At 32.0% G+C, this 13,407-nt stretch overlaps 2 protein-coding genes across 6 annotated transcripts in view; one reads left to right on the plus strand and one right to left on the minus strand.

Moving 5' to 3' along the window:
• Positions 1-13,407, minus strand: part of LOC124368643 (extended synaptotagmin-2) — a 195,659-nt gene that overhangs the window by 58,187 nt on the left and 124,065 nt on the right. The gene's annotated exons all lie outside the window — the stretch shown is intronic.
• LOC124368644 lies at positions 1,643-7,927 on the plus strand. Its single transcript, XM_046825884.1, has 4 exons — positions 1,643-1,799; positions 5,476-5,661; positions 6,116-6,294; positions 7,594-7,927. The coding sequence occupies exons 1-4, from the start codon at positions 1,737-1,739 to the stop codon at positions 7,790-7,792; spliced, it is 627 nt and encodes a 208-aa protein (XP_046681840.1). The 5' UTR covers positions 1,643-1,736; the 3' UTR covers positions 7,793-7,927.

A 13,407-nucleotide genomic window follows, 5' to 3' on the forward strand; every position in this document is an offset into this window, starting at 1 on the left:
CTATAAATGTTATAGCTTCCAAACGGCTTGCATGCTCTATTGCAATAAAGACTGAGCAAATGAAATTAAGATCAGATAGTCTGTAAGGTCTCTATAAATGTTATAGCTTCCAAACGGCTTGCATGCTCTATTGCAATAAAGACTGAGCAAATGAAATTAAGATCAGATAGTCTGTAAGGTCTCTATAAATGTTATAGCTTCCAAACGGCTTGCATGCTCTATTGCAATAAAGACTGAGCAAATGAAATTAAGATCAGATAGTCTGTAAGGTCTCTATAAATGTTATAGCTTCCAAACGGCTTGCATGCTCTATTGCAATAAAGACTGAGCAAATGAAATTAAGATCAGATAGTCTGTAAGGTCTCTATAAATGTTATAGCTTCCAAACGGCTTGCATGCTCTATTGCAATAAAGACTGAGCAAATGAAATTAAGATCAGATAGTCTGTAAGGTCTCTATAAATGTTATAGCTTCCAAACGGCTTGCATGCTCTATTTCAATAAAGACTGAGCAAATTAAATTAAGATCAGATAGTCTGTAAGGTCTCTATAAATGTTATAGCTTCCAAACAAGTATTTTCAGACAGATGTAATGCGTGTTATTTTGTAAAGCACATACTAGGCAAACACGATCTGATGGTTTTGTGAGAGCCAAATTTCTATAACATTAAGACGATCGGGTGGTTTACAATGTCATCTTCACATGGTTCCTACAAAGGAAAAGTCAAATAAACATATGTCTAAAACACGCAGCTAGAAAAAAGGTGGAAAATGATTCTGCAAAGATGTTATCTTAAGAGTGACATAAACATGAATAGAAATTACGAGACTAAAACTGCATAGCAACATTAATAAATAAATTCCAGAACTCAACGTCATTTGGTTTCTGAGATGGTTTCAAACAACACCCAACATGTTTGTAAAGGATGGGTTTTATAATGTTTTAGTAGGCTACAATAAAATATGTACTAAATCTCTATTAAGCATAAAATAGTTTTAATGAAACGTGTTAAGGGGTTGAAACAAGGGGAAAAGTCAGCTCAAGAAGCAATTACGCTTCTTTTAGGTCGAAATTAAAGTTAAATTTATAAAGAAAGAATGACATTGGTTAAATGACTTCTAAAACTCTTATAAATTGTTAAAGAATTTCATTGGAACGACTAAATGTATGTTTTAGGAGACTTTTACATAAATCAAGTACAGTCAATACACTCAAAATATTAAAACCTAGTGTTTCCAAGTGACCTGAAATACTAGAATAAAAGTTCTGTGAAGTGTTCTTAACTAGCTCCCGAAAAGAATTAATTCTTCTTACTATTGACTTTTTTATCTGCTTTAGTAATAAGGAGGTCGAAACCACACGCCAGAGTCTAAAAAAAACAAATGCGAAATTTGATTCACCTGCTGCCATATTACATTACGAACATAAATTAATACTAGGAATGGACTCTTGCCTTGTGCTGGTAACACATTTGGATGAGTGATTAGTTGTAAATGAACATGAAACGAGAAAATGTTCTAGCGAGATAACAAAGAAGGTGGTCGCTAGTGCAGCTGTGGGGGTGACGCATCGCAGATGAAATTATCATGATATCGCCGTGAAAACAAACTGGGACGACGACGATAGCGATTGCTGCCCCCCCCCCCCCCCACGCTGTGACTGTTTACCTGCGCATCACGCGGCCGAGGCGTGACAGCTGGCTACATAAAACTCGCCTCTCAGCTGTCTCTACAGACATGGTGCAGCACTCAGAGTACACGGACGTTCGTTCAAACGAGTCACAAGCGCCTATCGACAAGGTAATACATTTCACTTCTGACATTATCGCTTCCTCATAGAAATATATTACTTTTACAAGTACAATCATTAACTATAAAACCAATGTCAATATTTTCTTTTTTTTTCTATTTCGGAAATTTAAAAAAACTGGAGCATTTGACATTCGCCCACAGCTACTAACATGTTGATATACAATAAATTGCAGGACATTCTGTGGTCCAGACTTGCAATTAATAAAGTGATTGACAAATTAAACATTCACTATGTGCATGCATAATAATTTTAGGAAAGTAAACGATTATTTTTGGGAATTCTTAACTGATACATATAAATTAGCACTTATCAGTAATTTCGTTTAAGATAAATAAAAAAATTGTTAATTAAAAAAAGTAATTGTTCAATTTTTATAATAATTGTTGTATACATTATTATTCTGTTTTATGTGTTGGATTTTCTAAGTTATATTTACAAACAATAAATATAAAAACTATTATGAGTATGAAAACTGTTGCATCTTGAGCACTGGACAGTTATTAATCTTATATTTAATCCATTCTTTACTAGATGAAATTGGAAGTGTTACACAGGTCTAGTTTATATTTTATATCCACTTAAGAAACTCGTAAAATATAAAATAATAAATACGTATAAACATACCTAACATACCTACTACATAGCTTAGATCAGCTATAAGAAGGAACAATACATAGCAAATACACACCCATCACTTTATCCAGTGCAGTTGAAACTGTACAGCTCATAGTTTCAATTCCCAAAAATTAGTATAAAATTTACTTAGGGGATTTACGCATTTCTTTAAAGTACTTGGAAAACCATTAGATTGTGATAATAATAAAACTGGCATAAACCCCCATGTGATAAAATAGGGGTCTGACAAGAATGGATTCTTTCACTACAATGAGCTGAATATAAAAGTGGACAAAGAAGGAATCAGTGAGCATCTGAAAGCAACTTATTACAGAATTACAATATCTAAAACATTGGCATTAAGATTTTATGTTATAATGATATATCTGAAACACTGCAATGTGAACTCCCGACATATATATAGTTAACAGCTGATTGGTCTTTAGTAATGAACAGCTGATTAATTCTGGTGCATTAGATGTTCTGGGATATTCTTCATAATTTAAAACTGTCCAGTTTTAATACATGAAGCTTTAACATCCAATAGACAAATAGTCTTTTCTCTAAACATTGATAACTCTCAGAGATAAGTCATGTATATCACCAAGGCCTGTGTAAGTGATAAGCTATGTGTGGAAAACTATAGGAATACACCAACTGTAACTCATTAGTTATTTTTATCACATGCAGCCATTTCTGATTTGATCCACATTCAAGCTAATGCAGTTTGTGACATTCAACTCTACTAACTGAGCTCTTTAAAATGACACCCTCTATGGCTGCCCCCTTCAATATAGCAATAACATTGTGCAAAGTTTATATATTATATCTGCAATGGTTTAAAAAATAAAAAGGCATTTCAAAAACCTTTTCAAACACACTATATATAGACTAGATATAGATAAAACACCTGGGTTCTATTCTTTTCAGAGCCACAGTTTCAATTTTGTATTAAATCTTTTGTAAAATTTAAATCAAATAATTGAGAATTTTCCATTAAGAGTATATTTTCCAAGTAATATATAAGCTCTCACTTATTATATTTAATATGTTAAATGCAATACGTGTACAGACTCGTAATTACTGAACTCACCTGTACATTTATATTTTTTTAATGTATTAAATGAGTTTTGCTTCAAACTCCGAGTTTCAGAAAAAAATGTTTTCTTAATTTTTTAAAACTAATTTTTTGTTAAATGTGATTTTGAAAGTTTTATACACATTAAATTGAATGAGATAGTTTCTTCAAAATAAAAACTATAAACATACTAAAAGAACTATTTTTTGTAGTTTTGCCTTGCCACATCGGGTTTGCCTACAATTCACTTAACATTTCTTTGTCTGATTATCATCACAACTGGATGGTTAGGCGGTTCGCGTTTAAAACGATCTATTCATAAAAATGTTTTATTATTCCAATTGTTCATATCATCAATTGATTATAATGCTGTAAACATAATACAGTAATGAAAGACGTAGACGTAAGTATTAAGAACGATAAGTTCATTATATTCTTTTGATTTATTACACTGTTTGTGACGCAGATTACTGACAGCTACGTACCTACTAAGATTGAGTCGGAAAATGTAATAGGTTACAAGGACATTTCTCTGTTAGTAAACAAGATGATGTAAGCGAGCAGTTGCCGGTTGGCCTTGATGACTGACTCCTAGATTGGCTACAGTAAACAACCACTAGGATAGGCTACAAACAAATTAATTAACCGTCTCATTTTAAACCATTGCAAAAACATAAACTCCACACTAACGCACAGCTCAATTGTATTTGGAGTTGACTTGTATGTTTTAAAAATGAAATATTACTTAATATGATACTAGGCAAATACTGTGAAAACAAAACAGGTAAAATTGTGATTTATTGAAATAAACATTTTTTTAATCTTGAAAGGGGGACGTACTTTGGAAATTTTTTAAACTTCTAAATTTCATAAGGATCGGTTTACCCATATTTTATGGTCTCTATTAAGTAAGTAGGTTTTAGAATATTTTTATTTACGATCAAAAGCATGAGTTTTTGGATAAAGAACCTAAAATATATTTTAAAAATTGGAAATCTAAAGATAGAAGATCTTTATTGTACATTACATAACTCACAATAATAATAGTTTCATCAAATAGTGTAAAGATTGTAACTGGGGTATTCACTAACTTACACTTGCATGCCATTTGTTTCAAAACCAGCCTATTTATGTTATTAGCTTGGTTTTCATACTCACATGCAGATTTAAATGAGTACATGGATTGAAATTCCCAAAACTAAATTTTGTATTGTCATAATCAGATACAATAAATAAAATTGAAGATAGAAACTAAACTTCATACAGTATATTTGAAAACATTAAAGATTGGAGTAAGTTTCCATGATGACCTAGATCATCAGCACTTTCAATAAGAGAAGTGCTCATATCTGTAAGATTACAGATTAGAGCTATCACTCTGAGATAAGGTTAAAAATGGTTTCTTGAGCAACTCCAAATGCAATCAAAACACTTGAAATACAAATCTGGAATACTCAACCATTGTGACATAATTTTCTCAACACAACTAATCTTTCAAGTAATAATTGCTTCCAGATATTCCAAAAGCAATAATGATGTTTATGTTATTTACATGCAATAACAAGCATGAGCACAACAACTTTACCATCCACTATTTAATACTAACTATTCCTTTATAATATTTAATATTTACATTTAAATTTTTATTAGGCACAGTATTAACATTGTAGTGTCTAAATCATAAAAGTCCCAAATTATGAGTCAATTATAATAAATGAATTTCAACAAATGAAGAGATTTAAAAACAATAGCAATGTTTTCCGGTTAAAAATTAACCATCACTAAAAATGTATAGTGGAAAATGTAAATTTCTTGATACTTATTCACTATTAAGAGTTTTTGTACTTAACAGACGCTTCACTTAAGTTTGTTCTGATTCAATAAAATGTTCAAAAATAAGTGTTTAAAAGATCTATTTGGCATTTTTAACATCACTTGTGCTCATACACGACAACTCTGTTATGTTACAGATGGCATCTCAACTAGAAAGCTGTCTTCCTCACATCTCCAGTATGTATACTGGACTAAAGGTCCAAAAGAAGCCTCCAGTCCATTGTCAGGTGTCCCAGGACTGTCAGTGGGTGGGTGACTACGAGGATACTCTCTCCCACTGCCAGCAAGTACACCCAGACAAAATTTGGCTGTCTGGCGAAAAGGTAAATTTTACAAGGTGTCTACCAGCCATGTAATAGTCATATATTTTTAGTTATTACTGGGAATGGATGCTTTTGTTTTGGGTTTGGCCCATTGATGTACACTATAACAAAACGTGTATCGGTTTTCTGCACGTGACAATGGTTGAAATCCTCCGGTATGGGTTACAGGAAAAATTGGCTAATCACACGGCCAAAATATCCTGAAAAATTTAGTTTTTTAATTGGCATTCCATTTTAGAAAATGTTTAACATCCTTTCATTTATATATTCTTAATTTTAATTTACACTGAAAGAAGTGATGAACGAACTGTCTAAAGTGATGGACTCTGAATTAGTAATAAGTTCAATTCCTGTCTGTAAACGAAGCACTCAATGATCATTACTGTCGACCTTGTCCTGTACCCACTCTCACCCTAAGATCCTCGCAAGAGATTTATGAACCTGTTGTGTCCAGGAACGATGTTTCACGGTGGAGGACATCAGTAAGGATAGCTACCACGTGGAGCTTGTGGTGGCTCATGGTCGACTGTTCTGGCTACACGTCAAGACTGATCTCTTCTCCAACCACTTGTACGCGGCGTGCCAACACATTGAGCGCGGTGACGAAGACTCCCATACTAAGTACATGATCAGGTAACAATTCCTCTCTCTCTCTCTGTATTCATTTAAATTCAGAAATCCTCCAAATTTGTAATAAACTTGGTATTTTTTGGAATAAAGGACTACAATAATGAGCAAATCATTGCTGGCAATATTGTTTACATATTGAATGAACATAAGATTTTATACTGTGAAATTCAAGCCATATTTTCTATAGCTTATAACAAAATAGCGCAGAATCTATTTAAATTGTTGCTTTAATGGAAGGGAATAAACCATTAGGAATTACTTATCAAAACTTTGCCTTGTAACCCACATTAGTCTAAGTATCCGTAAGTAGCAGTAATTCATAGAAGTCAATCAATTGAAAATCTATAAAAATTAATAGACAGGTATTTGTTCATAATTTTGATTAGTATTTAATAGCCAAAGGTTATCCTTCTGGGACAAAAATGTAAAACATAACAAAAGACATTTTTATTGATGAAAAAGCAGTTAGTAAAGAGTAATACTAAGATCTATTATTTAAACAAAATAATTTTGCAGGTGAACCTCATCATGTTACAATGTTATACATATTTGCTTCTTAGCCTTATTTGGAAGAGCTGTGATATAAATCCCTAGATCTAAAAATAGAAACCATTATAATTATTATTGCCATCTGCTTTTCCCGTTTTCCAAACTATTTTATAAGGTATAAATAAGAGTTTATGGCAACTATTTAATGTCTCTTACACCATATACAGAGTATAATAAAATATTTTTGTTGCTTAGACTCCTAGGAACTCCTGGGAAACATAAAAATATAACAATTTCTTGTGTTGATTCTATTAGGAATATTGGGCATTAAAAGCATTAATTTTGGGCAATGATGTAATCAGATAAAAAGGAAACAGCTAACGATGAGTTTTTACAGTATGTATATGAATTGTGACTTACAGAAATGACATTTTGCAATGAAAGGTAACTTCAAAAATATATTTTTCATTGGAAACGGTTCATTAAATGTTATTGTCAGAAAAAAAAAACCAGACATGTCCTTCAGTGATTTTTCATATGAATAGAGTACAAAAATGTCATACCCTTATCATCAACAATTTTTAAGGTGATTTTAAGATAGCCCCAATTATTACTTTAAATGTCCACAATTTCTATTGAATTGACGAAACAATGTTTTGTAGTTACGGTACTGTTTTCAGGGAACCTATTTTAAATGCTGTACTAAAAAATGTTAATTTTTTAAATCGACCCAATCAAAGATTGGTTGCACCATGTTACACAGTACCTTCTTCTTTTTTGCTCAAACAGACAGTAAAAGGGTGTTATTTTCAGAACTGAACTATGTGACGAGACTCGACTGAACTGTATCTCCTCCTCCTACGAGACGCGTCCATCTAGCGAGGACATCACCAAGATCTTCACCAACCAGAGATGTCCGGTTCGCTCCCTCCAGAGACTCAACAGTTTCACCAACAGTGACAAGAGCCTTACGCTACACGTCAGCATCAACAAAGTCTACTACTACCAGTAGATCTCCTACTTGTCCACTCTCATTCCTATTATACTTAGCTTTAGTCTTGTACATATATATACCTAATTATTATGTCATAATATTTGTTTCAATATTTAATATTATATTTTAATAAAACATATTTTTACATGAAAAGAATGTGTTTTTTATCTTTGTTTCTACTTTCTAACAATATAAACTTTTCTAAGGCATATTTTTAGTCTTATGGACTATAGATTCTTGCGAGGACAAGGTAAGGGAGGCAGCCAATACAACACAAGATAGGCTGCAGTCTAGGTAAGATTTGAACCTGCATTATCATTAACTCAGAATCAAAGTATGATTTTTAAAACAGTATGCTTGTCAGTTGACTGATTAACATTTATTATGTATTTGTATTTGTATTGGTATTTATATTTATAATTCTTACATCATAAGCTAAACATGTTTTCTCTGAAAAAAACAGGTTGATTTAATTACAGCATTTTGAAAATCCATATTGACAATTATACCATTTTTTGAACCAGAAAATTTTTCAAACTTTTTGTTGTATCAATAACCTTAAGGGGACCTGTCAGTGAAAAAACAAACTTAAAAACAAAAAATTTTTTTTTTTTTACTTATTTTAATTCAGTAGCTCTTCCTGAATACATTGATACCAAAAACATGTTATTCTGTGCACTTATTCACATTAAAAATTAGTTTTATTACTAAGAGTACACGAAGCCGAAAATGACATATGTTGGCCACTTCATATAGTATACAGTGTTATGGATGAAATCTACATAAAGCATTTTTTGGATCATTGCAATCAGCTGTTTTTATTTCAGCTACAATCCAGTTAGCAAACATAACCTCAAAATTGTAAGTCAAATTGTTGTTTTGAATAATATTTACTGTTTATTGTCTTAGTGTTTTTGAGAGATGGCTAGACTAAAAAGGTTTGGAAAAAGGCGTAATATTTCAAAAACTAAAACAAATAGTAGTGTTGTAAATAATAGTGTAAATAGTAGTGTTGTAAATAATAGTGTAAATAGTTGTTCTTCTTCAAATAATGTAAGTAGCTCTACTAGCAGTGAATCTTTTCATAGCAATAGGCCTATGCCTGTCAATGAAGGTAGGCCTAGTATACCAAGTTCTTCAGCAAAGAAGCTCAAGAATATAAAACTATGTGCAGAAGAGCCTGAGTATTATGGACATAATTTCAAGGATGGTAATGTTTTAGTAAATATTTCAATACTAAACAAACAACTGTCAAAATTTGCGGTTTGTAATCAGTGTTTCTCTGAACTTTCATTAGAACTGTTTGAATATCCAGAAAAACGGAAAGGAATAGTGTCTAGATTATCACTCATATGCAATAACTGTGATGCTAATGTAGATTTTATGACTTCTGAAAAAACTGAAAGTGGTTGTTTTGAAAACAACATTAGGTTAGTGTATGCGATGAGAAGTATCGGCAAAGGACGTTCAGCGGCACAGACATTTTGTTCGGTAATGAACTTACCCCAACCCCCCTTGAGATTTGATAGTTACAATAAAGAACTGAGTAAATGTATTTCTGAAGTAGCTAAAGAAAGCATGCAAATTGCAAAAAGAGAAGCTGTAAATGAAAATGACGATAACAGTGATCTTAGCGTAATATTCGACGGAACCTGGCAGAAGAGAGGTCACTCATCATTGAATGGTGTGGTCACCGTGACAAGTGTAGATACGAGTAAGGTACTTGATGTTGAGTGTATGTCTAAGTATTGCAATATTTGTAAGGGTAAGCAAGTTCTTAGCCATGAAGGATGTCTTGCTAATTATAGAGGAACCAGTGGAGGGATGGAAATAAATGGTGTTGTCAAAATATATGAGCGCTCTGACAAAGGTAATATTCCTACACGTTATGTGAATTACTTAGGCGACGGAGACAGTAAAGCCTTTGAGGTTGTAAACAATAGTAAACCGTATGGACCTGATATTACAATACAGAAACTTGAATGTATTGGACATATCCAGAAACGTATGGGTGGTAGGCTCCGAAGACTGAAGGAAAAGTACAAGGGTGTAACATTACCCGATGGCAAGCCTTTATCAGGAAAAGGAAGGTTGACTGATAATATAATAACAGAGCTACAAACTTATTATGGAACAGCCATTAGACAGAACTGTGATGATGTAGATAAGATGAAACAAGCAGTATGGGCTACTTTTTTTCATAAGTTGTCTACTGCAGACAAACCTCAGCACGGCCTATGCCCAGCAGGCACAACTTTGTGGTGTAAGTATAATCGAAGTAAAGAATTGAATGTTGAACCACCATTACCAAAGAACAATATACCATCTACAATCATGGAAGTAATCAAGCCCATCTATCAAGACTTAGCTAATCCTACCTTGCTAAAAAAATGTGTCCATGGAAAAACACAAAATCAGAATGAATCATTCAAAAATATGATTTGGACGCGAGTTTCAAAAAATAATTTTGTTGGATTAGAAACATTGAAAAATGGAGTGTATGATGCTGTTATATGTTATAATGAGGGAGTTTTAGGAAAGGCAAAAGTTATGGAAAAGGTATGTGGAAAATCTGGTGCAAACTGTATTGTGGGACTAAAACGTCAAGATTTGAAACGGGTCTACGAAGCTGAACAGGCTATGAAAGAAATTGAAAAAAGGGCTCGTGCGGCAAGACTAAATGTAAAAAGAAGACTTCAAGACAATGAACAAGTATCCGATGATCCAGACTATGGATATGGTGCTCATTAGTGGATATAAGTGCGATTATTGTGAGTTATAATCAATATTTTTTTTTATTTTTGAATTTCCGAAAGTTGTGTATTTTATTACTTAGGTACCAATATTTCCTAAAGTATTTATTGGTTTTTTATGAAACTTTCACAAGTTATTTATAGTATTATTAGCAACAATAATAAGCTTTTTCTAGAAGATTTGAATAAATATGAAGTTTTTATAAGAGTTTTCAATTTAATTGTATTGATTTATTTATTTGATATAAAATACATGACATTAAAAAAAACCCATGCTACCAAAACTATTTATATTCCTTATTATTATTTTTAAAGAACTATACGACATCAGGTTAAAATTTCATTAGTTGCTGAGAAAAGTGTACCACAATATGTGTAATTTAACATGGGCGAGATAGGCACTGACAGGTCCCCTTAATTGGTCTATTTTCTATCAATTCTTTTAGGATTGTAATATATTTCCATATTTTTGCAGTAAACTTTCTTAAAATCTTGATTTATAATTACAAAAATACCTCAAAAAATGTTTAAATTTTGTAGTTCATCTAAATGATAAGAACCACCCAATTTTACTCTAATATTTTTCACATTCAAACTATTGAATTTTGAAGAATATTTTCTTGATTATTTTGTCCATCTGTTTGAAAAGCAATAATAAGGAATTTAGGATTGAATATATTTATATAAATATTTATAGTATTGAATTAATAAGTTGATCCAGAAATTCCTTTTTGTTCAATACATTGCCAATCTAGAAAATTAAACGAATTATTTTGAGTTTTAAAAATTTTATTAATGAATTGAATGAATTTGACTGGAACTCTAATCAAAAATTCTTTAGTTGTAATTTTACCATCAACTGGCATATCATTTCCAGTGTTTTCAATATTGCATTAACATCATCTTCAGGCTTATAAAATTAATGTAAAATCTACCTTTACAGATAAGAAAATTTACATTTGAAAGGATCCTAATCATACATGAGATAAATTTCCAACCGCTTCAAACTGTCCAATTTTAAAAGTTGATTCAAATCCTTTTTAAGTTTGAGGAATATCATCACTTTTAGAATAAGAAATATTTCCGTTAACTGATCACAATTTTCAATTTCTTCGATCAATGTATTATCTTTTCTTACTTCAATTTTAGAAAAAAACTGATTAAAACTATCAATTATTATAACATCATTTGTTATAGGATATGGCTTGACCATCTTGTTTTGTTTAAGTTTCAGAAATATAAAATTATATAATATATATATATATATATATATATATATATATATATATATCAAATTGAAATTTTTATGACCAAAAATTATCTTCAAGATCAATATTAGTCAATTGTTTTCACTTCATTAATTCAATTGTTGTTTACAAATTGGTAGTCACCCTGGTGATGCACTTGTGTGCTCCACAATGATTCTGTTACCATCTTGAACTGGAGGGTCTAGGGGTTTGTAGTCAGTCACACAGGATGTATTTTTTTGTGTTGGGGTTTGACAATCTCCCCCAGACTTCGTCTGCTGGTCAGTTGTCTTTGACCAGGGCCATACAGGTTGTATTCTGTTTTTGTGTCTGGATTTGACAGTCTCCCCCAGTTCTCGTCTGCTAGTCAGTGGTCGTTTGGACCGGGCCTTGTGGCACACAGAAGATATTCTTAAGGTGTTTTTTTGTCGGTCCTCCAGCACCCATTGGTTGGTTGATTGTCATCTGCTCCAGGTCAGGATCAGCTAAACACTGTTTTTTCCGAATTTTTTTATAAGCCATTTGTAATGAAACACTGAAACAGTTCTTCATCCCCCTTTTAGATGGTGTACAGTTCAGTTTTATTAAAGTACTGTTCTGATATTTTATGGCTTTGAATTGTAATCATTTGTTTTCTGAGTTTAGAGGTACTTTAGTATGTATATCTTGAATTTGTGTCAACAAGGCCTTAACAGCATGTGACATATTATCTTGGCAATCCTTTAATTGATACAGTTCGGTTTTATTAAAGTACTGTTCTGATATTTTATGGCTTTGAATTGTAATCATTTGTTTTCTGAGTTTAGAGGTACTTTAGTATGTATATCTTGAATTTGTGTCAACAAGGCCTTAACAGCATGTGACATATTATCTTGGCAATCCTTTAATTGATACAGTTCGGTTTTATTAAAGTACTGTTCTGATATTTTATGGCTTTGAATTGTAATCATTTGTTTTCTGAGTTTAGAGGTACTTTAGTATGTATATCTTGAATTTGTGTCGACAAGGCCTTAACAGCATGTGACATATTATCTTGGCAATCCTTTAATTGATACAGTTCGGTTTTATTAAAGTACTGTTCTGATATTTTATGGCTTTGAATTGTAATCATTTGTTTTCTGAGTTTAGAGGTACTTTAGTATGTATATCTTGAATTTGTGTCGACAAGGCCTTAACAGCATGTGCCATATTATCTTGGCAATCCTTTAATTGATACAGTTCGGTTTTATTAAAGTACTGTTCTGATATTTTATGGCTTTGAATTGTAATCATTTGTTTTCTGAGTTTAGAGGTATTTTAGTATGTATATCTTGAATTTGTGTCAACAAGGCCTTAACAGCATGTGCCATATTATCTTGGCAATCCTTTAATTGAGCAAGATCGATTTAGAATGCCTGAGGAGGCAGTTGTAGACTGAGGGATGAAATGTACTAATGTTTGAGTTCCGTTATCAATGTATGTAAGCAACTCAGATTTTTGAGATTTTTTAAAGTTTATTTTTTTCACGTGCACTAATTGTGTTTTGCAATTGATCTACCATCTTGACATAATCATCAAAAAGTTGACCTTCTTGGGTCTGTTCCATTTTCACTAAGAATGCTCTCTAGTTCATTTATGGAAGTGTGCAACAAAT

The sequence above is a fragment of the Homalodisca vitripennis genome, chromosome X, assembly GCF_021130785.1.
Source record: "Homalodisca vitripennis isolate AUS2020 chromosome X, UT_GWSS_2.1, whole genome shotgun sequence".
NCBI lineage: Eukaryota > Metazoa > Arthropoda > Insecta > Hemiptera > Cicadellidae > Homalodisca > Homalodisca vitripennis.

Coding starts and splice junctions, on each gene's coding strand:
- LOC124368644 (XM_046825884.1), top strand. CDS start 1,737: ATGGTGCAGCACTCAGAGTACACGGACGTTCGTTCAAACGAGTCACAA. Junction 5,662..6,115: donor TTTGGCTGTCTGGCGAAAAG/GTAAATTTTACA, acceptor TGTTGTGTCCAG/GAACGATGTTTCACGGTGGA. Junction 6,295..7,593: donor CATACTAAGTACATGATCAG/GTAACAATTCCT, acceptor TGTTATTTTCAG/AACTGAACTATGTGACGAGA.